General features: G+C 42.9%; 1 protein-coding gene across 3 annotated transcripts in view; it reads left to right on the forward strand.

Annotated features, from left to right (window-relative positions):
* gna11b (guanine nucleotide binding protein (G protein), alpha 11b (Gq class)) overlaps positions 1–14602 on the forward strand; it is a 30803-nt gene that overhangs the window by 10210 nt on the left and 5991 nt on the right. For 2 of the 3 annotated variants that reach the window (XM_053846091.1, XM_053846093.1), the window contains 3 exons: positions 7393–7577; positions 9522–9676; positions 13209–13337. In XM_053846091.1, coding sequence (XP_053702066.1) covers positions 7393–7577; positions 9522–9676; positions 13209–13337 — 469 coding nt within the window. Of the gene's footprint in view, positions 1–7392; positions 7578–9521; positions 9677–12493; positions 12623–13208; positions 13338–14602 lie in introns of all 3 variants that reach the window. The other variant, XM_053846092.1, reaches the window with a different exon arrangement.

Below are 14602 nucleotides of genomic sequence, written 5' to 3' on the forward strand. Positions count from 1 at the left end.
TTGCTTTTGTTATAAGCCCAGACTGCCTTTTTTGTCCTCGTTCTGCCTCACACACTTTGTCCCACTGTCTTTTCAAACAGTTGCGCATGTCCCGGGCTCGTGTACACATAAGCGGACACCTAGTTCCTAAAAGGGGTCACGACTGGTTCTGGGTCTGGGGTGACACGAGCTGGATGATGACTGTCCCAAATCATGCTGCTGCCCCCTCTGATAGGACGAGGACAATGAAAGTCGCAACAACTGTTTGTGGCAAAGCCTGATTTCTGTTGTTCCTAAAGTGCGCGCTGACATATTCTAGAGTCCTGTTAAATGATTTTTTTTTTTTTACCGATATGATTGCTGATTCTTGCCTTTTTTCCCCTTCTCAACTAAATCACACACAAAGTCACTCGTTTTAAGAGTAATTACACAAACCTACTAAGGTACAATCATACTGGACTTTTAAAGCAAAATAAATAATAAGCAATAAAAAATGCAAAGTGATTAATATGAAGACCGCACCTCTTTTCATCGACTAGTATCTCCGGTCCAGGTGTGCAATAGCGACTCAACACGGCTGCTCGTCCAAAACAAATAAACTTCATTACCATTGGTTTCGCCTGTGGTTAGCTCCGGTTCCCAGTAGCCTTTTGGTAGCGCTCAAGTTCTGCACGATGATTTCACGCCAAGTGTCTTTTTTTAATGCTATGTCTGAGTCCGTGGGTGCACACGTAGCGAAATGCTATTCTGTTTTCATTTTTCTTGTGGGAGAAATGTTGCCAAACAACCGCCATCGTGGCTGGTTGGCTCTAATGTCTGCAGCTGCCGGTCTATTGGTGGGGCTGCAACATCACAACAAGTAGTGTGATTTTTTTCCCGGTTGAATGTCTGCTTTGTTTTGTCATTTTCACATTGTGATGTAAAATTCTAAAAAGTAATAGGATTTCTCATCATGTATAAATTTAAATAGCGCTTTTTTAAATAAATAATAAAATTGTCATTTGATCCTCTGGTCATGATGACGTCATAAATGCCAATATATCGGCCAGCCGATCGATTGGTGCAGGAGCTTCCCAGGGTTCCTGTTGATGCTCGATGATGATTGAGAAAAATAATTTCTAGCTTGTTTTATTGTTATCAATGAGCCCAATGTGTTGTTTGTTTCCATTTGGGGGGGCTTTGTCAAAGTGGTGGCCAAAGAGATTACAACAGGGCTTGTTAAACTATGCATGGGAAAGACTGGTGTCACCGAAAATTCAAGGCCATATCTTGTTGCCCCTGCAAGAGACGAGCTCTTCACATGTGCTCGACGGTGAACAAAGCAGCTTGAGCTGAATCCGCAAGTGTGGGTAATGTGCAGCACATGTAAGGAGCATGTATATTTAATCGACAGTCCAGACACCCACACAACACGTGCTTACTGCAGCCACAGGCCCCGTCTTTGCAACAACCGGTGTACCGTCAGATATCTACAGGGTGTGTACGTGTCCGCTGCTGATCATGTGAAAAATAAAATTGTTGATGATCTGCTGACTGGGTTTCTCATTCAGCATCTTTCTGGAGCATCAAACAATGACTCATGCTTGTGGAGACACTGTCAGTGGTCCTGATCATAATTGTGTCTTTGTCTTCGTGAGTAAACCACAGATGTAGGATTGCTGCAAGCCAGCGCTGCTCTGAACTGCATACGGTCGAGCCTTCATAGCCTAGATATTAGCAGAAGCACTGAGCAGCAGTTACTGGGTGAATTCATCTATTTGTTCCTTGAAATTCTGTGAACTTAAATGATTGAGGATTCAGTCTCGAGGTGTCGCTGTGTCAGTCTAAGATCTTTATTTTATTTAAGCTATGGTTCCTGAATAGTGCCTGGAAATCTCTTAAAAGATCATGAGGCTTTTTATGTTTTATTGTGTTTGCAGAAGTGCACTATTCCAATTTGGCTTCATGTACTTCAGTTGACCGGATCTCCTGTCTTTGCTAACCTTCCTCGGATTGTCAGACTGTGCTCTGTCTTGAGAATGACAGAGGAAGAGTGTGTCAATTCACTTACGCTGGAGTCAGTCTGTGTTTAGTTTTCTCCTTGAAACAATATAAAACATGAATATTGGCAAAGGTTGGAACCACGAACTCGTGTTTGAGTCAATATGGTCACATCGTTGACAAGCAAAGAAGAAAGGTCATACATCCTGACTGTTTACCCTTCTGCTATCCATTGATGTTTATTTTCCCCAAAAGCAAGTTTCGCCTCGCCGTACGGTTGTTAGAAATTCAGGACAAAGTAGGTTTGTTAGAAAGCCCAAAGGATGACTTGCTAATAATTATTTACTATCCTGAAGTGGAATGTGATGCTTTGAGTGCAGAAGATGGCTAAAAGGTCACCACCCTGACTGAGCAGAGGTTCCCAGCCAACCCTGAGCATTAGATACGAGTGTGATGAGCTTCACTCTCGCCCGCGATCGCACCCTCACATCATCTGTGCTGCATGAAAAAAGACTTTGGCATCAGAGTTTTGGTTAAGACAGATTCCATTTCGGGGATGACTGATTCCAAGATTGCAGGATGTGGGCCGTCCGGATGGCATTGAGTACGGACTGGAGAAGTGTGCCACATGGGTAGAGTGCCCCCGAGCGTTTGTTCATTCCTTATTAGCAGCACAGCTCTTGTATGAGAAAGAGATGCAAAGCCACACACTGGAGGTTCACTGATCTATTTATAATGTAGTTTTACATGCAAATGATAGTCACCGAATTATTAGGATTTTATTTCGGGTGAATGTGTTCCTGTTTTCTCTATATTAAATGTTTATCACAATTTCTTTTCTTTGAAATGAATACCTGATATTACAAAAAAGAGTCAATTTGCACTGCCTTTTTCAGTCCAAGGCATAATGAGGGACGCCTCTATACCTGTGGTACAGTGGTTGACGGTTTCACCCGGAAAGGTTTCTTGGCTGGAAAGCCACGAAATCTTCATTGGATTTATTTTTTTTCATCTATGGGTCTATGATGAAAATAATCTTGCACAGAGACTTATAGCATGGAAAAGATGACCATGAAGTCAAATGTAAACTCTAAATTCCGCCAGGATCTTTTCAGGCCTTGGCCGGAAACGAAAAAGGAACGGAAGAAAAATACTAGTTTTTTTATCGGGAGAAGTAAATCTCTCTCCAACCTGCAGCTGTCATAAGCTGGTCCTTCCCTTCATATGTCCGGCCGCATGTGCGATTTTAGATCTGAGACTACAGACTTCAGCTATTGTGATGTTTTCCTTATGAGATTTTTACGTGTAAAACATGCAGAAAAACATACCCTCTTGTTTCAGTGCTTCCACTTCAGTTTTATATGTTTGATCACACGAGATCAAATGTTTAAAAGAAGATATCATTATTCAGAAGGTGTGGCTGCTCTCATTTAAGCGGTGCTTGACAACCCACTTTTTCTTTTGGTTTTGCAATGTACTGCAGGATGTTGGTGACTGTAGCTTTGTAGGTGTGATCGGTGCCTCATGAAGAACCTTACCTAAACAGTTGTCGCTGCATGATATTTTTGAGTCAGTGTGTCTCTGTGTTCCGTGTGTAGTTCCAGCCAATCATCAGCCAAACATTTGGCTGAGCCAAATCTCCAGTTGTGGGTGGTGACGACAGCTTTATAGTGGGGTTATGTAACAGATAAACCTGTTAGTGGTATGATATGCTGACCTGATCAATAATGTGACTGTACTAATTTCACCATGTTGGTTCAGCATTGATTGATACCTCTTTGCTTGCTGTGCGAGACATTTCAGGAACGGTGCAGCTGTGTGGGTGTTGTACCTCACTCTGTTCTCTTTCAAAGCTCTCATTCGTCTTCCACCTGGAACACAGAGACATGATCAATCCCTGGTTGTGTGTGTGTGTGTGTGCGTGCGTGCGTGCGTGCGTGCGTGCGTGCGTGTGCGTGTGACTATTAAAAGGTGACCCTCTATTTCTAGGCCATCACCATAAAAAGCACGGGCGAACTCTAGTTCTGAACATCCAAAATTCTTGACTGTGAGAATGGAAGGGCTTCTGTCTTGCCTGAGGGGGTTGGAGTAAGGACGGGGGCGGGGATGTAGTGGTATGTATGGGAGGAGAGGAAAATGATTGCAAATGGTAGGAAGTGTAATTGGAGAAGGAAGACAGAAGCACACACTGTTGCCTGGTGAAAAAGGGACACGATGGTTAAGAGAGCAGTGTGGAGGGAGATCTTGTGACGAGGTCACGAGAAATAAATCAGACATTAATCTAGTGAGTGATCCTGAGCTGACACAGTCTGCATTGACTACCAGGACACAAGTGTTAAAGGCCAAGACAAAGACTTGTCTCAGTCTGCTCCCCTTTAGGAGCAGGACCTTTTGAATGGATTTATTTCATTGGAGGTGTCGTCCATGAAGCTACAAAGCCTTTATTAAAAGCTGTTGACACAGGATTGTAGCGTTGGTGTCAGCATGAACATATGTCTTGTTTTTGGACAGTGCTTTCGAACACGTGTTTTTTATTTTCTTCTAGCAACCTATTCTTTTGTAATGTAAGGGTTTCCTGCAGCGCTTCATTAAGGCAGCTGCCTTGATGCAAACTGCTCCACATCTTGCCTGAAAGAATCGCCACCTTATGACAACCGACGTCGCTTTTATTGGATATATTTGCACAGCACCTATTTCCCCACAATAAAGTTGTGTTATGTTACACATGACTTTAGCTTCTGCTATCCATTCTATTCGAGACGGGCCGATGAAGTTTCATGAAACAGGATCCTCAATATCGGTGCCCACTGGGTGGCATGGGAATGAAGCCTGACAACTTTCTTAAACCCGGAGCTCTAAAGGCACTGGAAAGGAGGACACTGTTTTAATGCCTTGCAGCAGAAGCGGAATGCAGCGCCTCAGGACACCGCTCAGAAACGTATGTGAATAGGAGGAGACGTCTTATGTTATGCTGGTGGTCACAGACACAACTGATTTTCCATTTGGACCTGTTCTTTCTCAGTCTTGCTAACGTGGCTCTGTTCAAGTGTCTGAAATCTCTCCCACCATGCCTGTGTTCAAGAGAGCAACCCATGATGGACCTAATACAGAAAATAGAGGACACAAGCTGGCTAACTAACTGACCATCTTTTGGCTTTTACTTAATGCAGAGGTCTTTTGGGTGAAGTCTAGTGAAGAAACGTATGAAAAAACAAAGTGGAAACATCAAGAGCGGATAACAGCGCATCACAGTGGAGGACATGATCATGGTGGTTTTTGGTGTGTTTTTAACGTAAAAATCCCCAAAGAAATCATAATGACTGAAGTCCGTTGCTCGCACAATTTAAGTTGCTAGCATGCGAGACAAAGGGACCTGGTCAGGACGTTTTAAAAACTTGCACTTCTTTTGTCAGCTTTTCGATGAATGTTCAAACTCACTCTCTGCTTCCCCTTTTCTCTGTTGAATTGCTTCTTGATTGGCTTTTCTTTCCTGTTTTGATATCCATTCCTGTGTGAAGTGGCACCCTCTGTCCTTCAGTAGTGGCTCATTATTGCCACCTATAGGCTTTGGTTTCCACTATTTTGTCAGACTTCAACTGCACCATTTGATTTGACCGTTGAGATCAGCAGCTGAAAATTCCTGCATCTTGAATAGAATGCAGAATAACTCAAAATCCTACAGTAGATTTGCTGTTCACGTGACCCTGTTCAATTCTAAACAGTTAACACAAGATCCGGTCCTATAATTGAGCTGACACTGTCGCAGTCCTGTGTGTTTTCTAAATGCCTCTGACTGACCTCGGTGCGGGGCCTGTGGAGCTGCTCCCTTTGGTAACGCACCAAAATATGAAGCACTGAGAGTGAGCCAGATGGAGTCAGTTATATTTACTGTCTGTTACCAAAGACGGGAGCGAGAAAGGGTGGTTGGTGGAGAAAAAAAGCATTGAAATAAAAAAAAACGAGAGGGAGACAGGAGAGGTTGCCATAGTAACAAAATATGGCTGCTTTTCAAAAACCTAGAATGTAGGTGGTGGTGTGATGAGTGTGTTTTCTTTTTTCAGTTTTGCAGATATTGTGTGTTTGCTGAATCCATTTGGATTTCACTGAGAAGCCATCGGCTTCATGCAGCCCCGAGGCCTGTGTTCCAGGCCATGTAGAACACATAGTTCTCTTCTAGAATGTGGGTTAAACTCAACAGACCCCCAGGCATGTAGGGGTTCATTTGGCCGTCTGGCCTCCAGTATGCAAAATGGATGTGTCCTCGGTGGAAGCAGATATGCAGCACAAGTCAAGTCTGGTTTGATGTTTTTAATGCATTTCCCGACCATGCATGGAAATGTGACGGCGGATATGGGCTGAGGAGCGTCACTGAAGGAATGAAGCCCTCTGATAATGACCCCAGCTGTCACCTTTTGGCACTGGCACTTCTGTGTTCCGCTGGTGAATTAGGGCAGGTTGTCTTAATGAGCTTCATTAAAGCAGCTCATATTTTTCTACATTACTCTGCTTCTGCTTGAAAATATTCAGTCCGTTTTGCATTTGACTTGGCACAAAGAGGGTTTGACGCATTTCAGTCTTAATCAATTTAACGTAATCTACTTAAGTTATGGAACTGTGTTGTGCGTGTAACTCACTTAGATGTACAGTTTTGAGGCAAATGTCTGTAAATGTTTTTTTTTTTTTTGTGGTGGTTTTTGCTTGTCTGTGACAATACATTTGTATTTATTTCTCGGGCTGTCTTTGTACTTGTAGATTTGTCTGTCACAGACGAGTTTTACTTGCCAGGCTGGTGACAATGTTGTTTGATAACTTTGATAACAAACTCGTAAAAAAGCCCAGGGAGGTAACTGTCCTTAAATGTCACTCCCAATATGCCAGTCTATTTGTTATTCTTCTGTTCAATTGATTTCACGACTTGTTTTAAATCCATTCAATAACAAAGAGCACTGATGATTTCCATCATCAGACCGACAAATATATGTTTTTCTGTGAGGAGAGAAAGGTCAGTATTTGGAGGGGAAAAAAATAAGGTTTTGATTCATGCTAATGGGAAATGTCAGAAATACCAAACATTTAAATTTAAACTGTGCATGTTTCAGGTGGTAATAACAGGAGACAGAATCGCACATGTTGCATCTAAAAATGTTCATCCTTCATCCAAATATTTCTATGACTCAAGCCACTCGGTTTTATAAACCACCTCAGTAGGAGAAGTGGGACCACTGGTCCATGATCCTGGCAGATGATGGTCTTCGATTAAATCTAAGATCTAAGAAAGCATCTACGAATTAGGACATTTCCGAAAAAGCATCTAAGAATTAGGACATTTCCAATATATTTTTCTATCTTCAGCCTTTTGATCTCCACATTATGTGCCTTCCTGAGTGCCATCCATATGTCTTCCTAAGTGGATGCGTTTCTTGTTCCGTGCAGGTACGGGGGAAAGCGGGAAAAGCACCTTCATCAAGCAGATGAGGATTATCCACGGAGCTGGCTACTCTGATGAAGATAAGAGGGGCTTCATCAGACTGGTTTACCAGAACATCTTCACCTCCATGCAGTCCATGATTCGTGCCACTGAGAACCTTAAGATCCCCTTCAAATATGAACAGAACCGGGTAAGAACCGACCGAATGCCACTGTCTCTTTTCTTTGCATCATGCTGTGCAAACAAACCAGAGTCCCTTGTAGCTCATCCCTTCTCTAACTGGCCTTTTACTGTAACTACTTCTTGTACCTCATGTCCTGTAACCAGTTGTACCACAGGTCATATTAATAAGCACCTGCTATTCCGCTGTTGAAGCTACTGCACTACCACTTCTGTTGTGGCTTTCTAGTGTTGACAAGCCGTTTGTACAACTGATACTTGTGCAGCAGCTTCTCCTCTCTGCCTCTGCTTTGAATATTGCCTCATGTTCTACTCCCTGCCTGTCCCACTACTTCTAGTACTACTTTTCAGCTGCAACACTTCCACCTTCACTACTTCGACATTTCCTGCTACTACTACAGTAAAGAAAACTATCACTAGAACTACTATTGCATGTAGTACTGCCTGAATTGCTCAATTAACCATCCCACTTTAGCTACTTCTTCTACTATTACTTGTACTTCCACAACCAAAAGTACAACTGATTGTTAAGGTTAACCATACTACTACTTCTACTGCTATGTTTTAGTATTCTAGTCTACTAAAACTCTTAACTCTTCTCATCTCAGCACTGCATCAGATCGGAACTGTACACCCGTTTGTTTCAGTCTAGACACGACCCCGTCGCCAAGGTCCTAATTTTGAACGTGATACTATGCGGGCCATTTTTGTGTGTCACGTATATTATTTTATGTAAATAGTCCAGCACCGTTATCTTCTTGGAATTCCTGACAAAAATGTTAACGGCTCCACTGTTTACCCGTCCCAAAATATGTGTTCACATCACATGCGGCTCTGCTTTGCATCAGAATTTGTCATGATGAAATGGACCGTCACACGAGTGGATTGCTAGAATGCCTACATGTTGAAGACACGTAGCTAGAGTGTAATTCAACCCCATCACCTGCAACTGACTTCTTACTGGTTTGAACTGGCAGACGCTGAGCTACATGGTACTGGACGTGATACGACTTTGTAATTGTAGTCTATTATTTGAGCAATAGTGGTTCACAATCCCAGTCCCCCGTGCGCCCTGGCCCTCTATTGTGACACTCTAATTGAGGAGTGATTTACACCTGGGATGCAGAGGAATGTAGTCCGCGCATCAGTGGGACAGTCGGGCTTCAATGATTTCTCATCAGGACTGAAGTCACTGGTCTACTTTGGAGGAGTTACTGGGAGAGTTCTTGCTCTCTATTGAAGTCTTACAAGAGGACCCATGTGCACCAGCTGCTGTAGTTTGTTACAGCAGCTGGTGCACATGGGAAAGTATTTAAGCAACTTTAGTTTGCAGCAATGAAGAAAAGAAAAATATAGGGTAGTCTCCTTTTTTGAGGCTGACATTCTTGTGTAGTTAGAATGTAGTACTCTTACCTGAAACAGGCCTTGTTCACTTGTCAATCTTGTGACACCAACATCAATAATGGACGCAGTCAAGCCCAAGAAAGTCAGTTGTGACCTCAGGGAGACACAAATTAAAATCTGACATTTAGAGTGCATTTTACATAGGGTGTCATGGTCTGACATTCCAGACAGATTTAAACATAACAGATGATGGGTTCAAACACTGTCGGATTTTGAAATTGAAATCAATAAAAATAGAAAATGCTTCTATTTTCCGTGCATTTCTCCGCATGTTTTAGTTAGGAAGTAGTTTAAATACTGAAAGTGCCCCGTCCCTTCCCTTATTGGATTATATTTCTCAATTCATTAGAATAAGTCAATAGACTTTGATTACATTAAACCCGTGTGAGGTTATGAAGCAAGTCTCAAAGAGGCCGCGACATCGGTTTACGCGTTGCCAAACTCTTGATTCGGTGAGCTCATCTCATTAGCTGCTTCCTTTGATGATTTGTTTTTGAACTGAGTGTGACACTATGATCCTGAGGTTCTCACCTTTGCATCTCTCCCCCAGTCAAACGCCATGCTTGTGAAGGAAGTGGACATTGAGAAAATCAATGGCTTCGATCAGCCGTACATCGTAGCTATCAAAAGCTTGTGGTCTGACCCGGGGATCCAGGAGGCCTACGACCGCCGCCGGGAGTACCAGCTCTCTGACTCCACTAAATAGTATGTCTCTGTCTGTGTGTTTAACAAGTTCCTTTGAAGTGTGTGCCGTCCTGTGTGAAGAATGAATGAATGGGAGTTCAGTTGCTCAACATGGATGCCGACTTTTTCAAATGTCATTTCAACTAGGGCTGTATGTCGATCAAATTTTGAATCTCAAGTAATGGCACTAAAAGGCTGAGTTAACTCGCGATTCATGGCGAATGAATCACACCTTTTCTATCTGTACTAAATGTATCTTAAAGGAGTGGCCAATAACGTCTTCCTCTCGCAAACATTCATTCACTACGTCTTTGCATGGCTTCAGACTGTGACCACCACACGACTGTGATGCGATGGAGACGTCGACGACCGACTCTTAGACAAACCGTTTGTGCTCCTGACTCTAAAACAACAAGCCCTCCCGCACATCCGGTCCTGTCCCCTCCCTGGAGGCTTTTACTCATCATTCAATATTCTGCATTTTCAAACAAGTCTGTAACCCAACTCACATATTCACAAAACTAGCTTTATTTTCAGGAGTTGCATTTACTTTACCACCGTTAAAATATATGTTTGATAACGCATGTGGTGATATCACACTCATGTCAGTGGATTAGCTTCCCGTACAAAACTATTTTGTGGATGGTTACAAGCTTATTCATAGACGTTCACTGCCGAATTGCGAGTAGTATCCGTTTTTATCACCTCTTTTGGAAGAGCTCCAACAGTTGAAGCTCAGGACTCTTCAGATAGATGTTTAACTGGAATGTGAAGTGAGTCAATTCCTTGTTTTTGGTTTGGTTATTTTCTTTAAGGAGGCCATAAAGTCATATATTCACCAGCATCAAGCCTAGAGACACACAGGCTGGATGGTTCTGTAAAAAGTTATTGAAAGAATTCCGAGCACCTCGTGCTGTCAGGTCCACACCTTGGCAAAGCACAACTGAAACGAACACAAAATAAACTTTCCATCTTCACGTTTGTTTCCTTAAAGTAAAGAAACCTTTGAAGTTGCGTGAGTTTTTCTTCCGGTTTGTCCTTATTAGCTTTGCACTCCTCACCACTGCACATGTATTTATATATATTCATCGAGTTTGTTCAGCGGGAACATCGCAAATAGACATAGTATGTCATTCTTTTGCAAACAATGTCAGAATGCTGACCTTGTTCTGCATATAGACATTATAACCCATGCTGGCTTCTTCCTGTTTAACCTGCGGAGGCTGTTGGAATCCATTTTATTAAGTCTTTTTTTTAGTGTCAAGATATGTTACTTTGGTTACACTTTAGATTAGGGAACATGTACTACGATGAATAAGCAACTTATTCATGTGTGTATTAGCAACATGCATGCCTGGAATGAATCATAATAAAGTAATGATTTGTCCCTTAAAGCCAGACTATATTTTGCCATTGCACGGTCACAGAAAGTACCTCTAAAAATACTGTAATTACTTATTATTACCAGTTAAAGTAAAGTAAGTACCTAGTAATTAGCTGAATTATGGTTAACATATGTTCCCCAATATGGCCTTTTTATAGCTCAAATAGATCATTTTATTAAAGGACAATTTAGTCTCACAGTTTCACCTTAAAAAAACATTTTAAGGTGACAGTCACTCACCAAAGACATGCAGAAGATGTTGCTCTTTATTGTCTGTTACGCTGGAGTTATGAGCTGAAGAGAAGAGGACTGAACATCACCAAAGAGTATGTGTGTGTGTGAGTGAGAGGGAGGAAGAGGAGAGTAGAAACAAGTATCTAGGATCAGTCATGCTGAATGATAAGGGACATTTTAAGTTGCATTCCAGTGGTCATGACTCCTGTGATCCTTGTGAAACTGCTGTGCAAACCACATGTAAACGAGTGCACTTACTGTTATGCAAAGGTTTTTATTCCCAGCTGTTACTAAAAGCATAGCCCAATGCAAATTGGCCTGAAGACCTTGCAGCACTTTAGAGTGCCCTCTAGCTGCGAACCTGCATTACTGCTTCTCAAAGTCTGCATGCATCTGGGTGTGGTGTGTTTTCCGTGACCCAGAGTGATCGACTGTGTGATATGTTGAGGAGCAGAGCCGCACTAGACCAGGATCCCCGCCTGTTAGATCATTTGGTTCCTGTGCGCCGACTGTGTCACATGACCACACACATTCTGCCAACAATAAATCCCTTGTATACTCCCAGAGCTGTTGCTTAGCTGCACGCGGTACTACAACTTCCGGGTGTTTTTTTAATTGCTGTAGAATGACACATTGAATTAAATCAATGACATTCATTTACTCCAGTTTAGGTGTTTGGCTATTCAAATACTCACTCACATGGAGTGAGGTTCACTACTACTGAAGGATTCTGTTACATAAAAAGACACTTTGTCCTGCTGCTGCAAAAGTGATGTGTGAAAGGATTCTCTGAGCAGAACATAGTATTTTAGTAAAAATGATTTTTTGTTACGTTCAGCAGAGACAAAACAAATTTCTTCAATATCACATGATCTAAATTTATCAACCTTTATCAGATGAACAGCTATTTGAGGGAAGTGATCAAACTAAATAATTTTAAAAGAAAAAGTGTTGTAATTCAAATGAAACAGATTTGAATGTGTGGTGTTTGTTGAATGTATGTGAATATTGTTGTTGGCCTCAGTTCACAGACATTGAAGCCAAAATGTGTCCGCAGCTACTGCATGTCAAACGTTGCCTCTCAGATATATAATGTCATGTGTTTTTCTTTTTCTTATGAAAGCTCATTCTGCAGTAGCATTTACCTTATCCGAGTGTAGCCTGAAAGAAAGTGAAATATTTGCTTCCAGTGTTTCCACTTTACTCATGTGTATCTCCAGTTATCTTACCGATCTAGACCGTGTGACAGCTGAGGGCTACGTTCCCACCCAGCAGGATGTGCTGCGGGTCCGTGTACCCACCACGGGTATTATAGAGTACCCGTTTGACCTGGAGAATGTCATCTTCAGGTACCCCAGGAAGCAGGACTGCAGCAGTCACCCTCACTAGAGAACAAGAGCCACTGATAACATCAAGATTATGACAGTAGAAGAGAAGCTTGAAGCGACATTTAAGACGAATTTAATCCACAGCTAAAGTTTTTAATATGCCAATGAATCTTCTGAGTACTTGTAGATCTTGATGGCTCCTCAGTGGTTCTGGTACTGAATTCAAGCTTTTGGGCAGCAACTTGTCCAGCCAGATGAAGGTGGTGGAAATCTCGGCTTCCTGTTGCCCTTTCATCTGGTTCCAAGTGTTGCTTTCCTCTGCCGCCATTGCGACCACTCACGCTGTCGCTGATCCCGCCTCACGTTTGACAAACCTGAGAAGTGTGAAACTTGTTTGAACTCTAAATTCATAGAGAGGACGTTTAATGTGAAGGTGGGGCAGTGACCGCGGCGGAGTGTTGGCTCTCGGGGTGTTGCTTCTTCCTCAACAGGACCGTCTACACTTCCTGGAATGGCAGGGGTCTGTGGGTACTGTCTGTCACGCCTTCTATAATTGTGTTCCTCTCTTTTGTTTTATCTCTCCCTCTCTTGATTGGCCCGCTGCTAGTTATCTGTCCGATCTGGATCGTATCGCAGATCCCAGCTATCTCCCAACTCAGCAGGATGTGCTCAGGGTGCGCATCCCCACCACAGGAATCATAGAGTATCCCTTCGACTTACAAAGCATCATTTTCAGGTAGAAAGATGCCTTTGTGAACTCACGTCCTCCATGTGATGTTTCATTAACACCTGTTCTGGTTCCTCCCGTCAACGGAGAGAACTTCAGTCGTCATTTGTGTATTGAACCCAGTTGTCTCACCCATCTCACCCCCTTCTTCCCTCCCCCCGCTCCCTTTACCCTCCCTGTCTAAGATGCTTAATACAAGTCTGATCTGTAGCTTGGGAAGTCAGTGAAGGCAGCATAGTATACCTGAGTCACATGGCAAGCTCCCCAGTTGACGACCACCTTGTGTGCAACCGTGTCCGTGTGCTTGTCTCTGGACCGGCACACCTGTAGACAAAGAGCAGAAAACCTCAATTCAGCTCTCTGGACTGAGAGACCACCGTGCTCTGTCGAGCCTTGTTTCCCCTCCAACTGAAGGAGCTGTGCCACATGTATTGACAAAAGTCCTACATTCTGGTATCAGCTCCCGCTAAATAGGCCATTTCCTCTCCTCCTCCTCCTCCTCATCTCCTCGTTTCCTTTCTGGTTGGCAGAAGAAACCAGGTCTCGTCCTCTCCGCAGTAGAAGAATGTTATTTCGGGCATCAGATCCTGCAGGGCCTGTAATGGTCCTGGGTCTCTGTAGACCACAGTGGCCTGTTCAGCCACCAGAGGGCATCAACCGTTTTCTGGTGGCTTGTGAGTGCCAGCAGCTAGTGATGAATTATGTCACACACAGCATTTAACTGTGATGAAGTGATGAAAGAGGGGTGATGTTAAGTGATGGCAGATTCTCACATCTGCCACGCAAAGGTTGCCAGGATCCTGGAGATGTCTCATCTGTCTCTGACTCGTGCATCTTCAGCTGTGCCACCTTGAGAAGAAGAGACGGCCTTTACTATCGTTCTCACTCTCCTCATCTGCTTCACACTTCCAGTGTCGTCTTCACCGCGTTGTTGCATGCCCCTCTCCCCTCTCGTCTCCACCCCCTCTCAAAACGTCTTGTTGTTCTTCTGGGATGTTCTATGACACACACACACTCACACACACACACACTTTGGGAGTGTAAGACCAGCTTTCTTTCACTTTCTCACACGCAACATGTTGCCCTCCAGGTAAATGCCACTCAGTTTAAGAAGTAATACGCCACATATAATAATGAGATACATTTTAGATCGCTATTTTTTGTCGAGTATTGCAACATGTTAATGTTCTTGTACTGAACGTTTTATTATGATGTATGCCTTGATAAATATAATTCACTTTATTGACTCATTTAAATGGTGATTTTGTTTTTTT

This window comes from Synchiropus splendidus, chromosome 16 (assembly GCF_027744825.2).
Source record: "Synchiropus splendidus isolate RoL2022-P1 chromosome 16, RoL_Sspl_1.0, whole genome shotgun sequence".
In the NCBI taxonomy this organism is placed as follows: Eukaryota; Metazoa; Chordata; class Actinopteri; order Syngnathiformes; family Callionymidae; genus Synchiropus; species Synchiropus splendidus.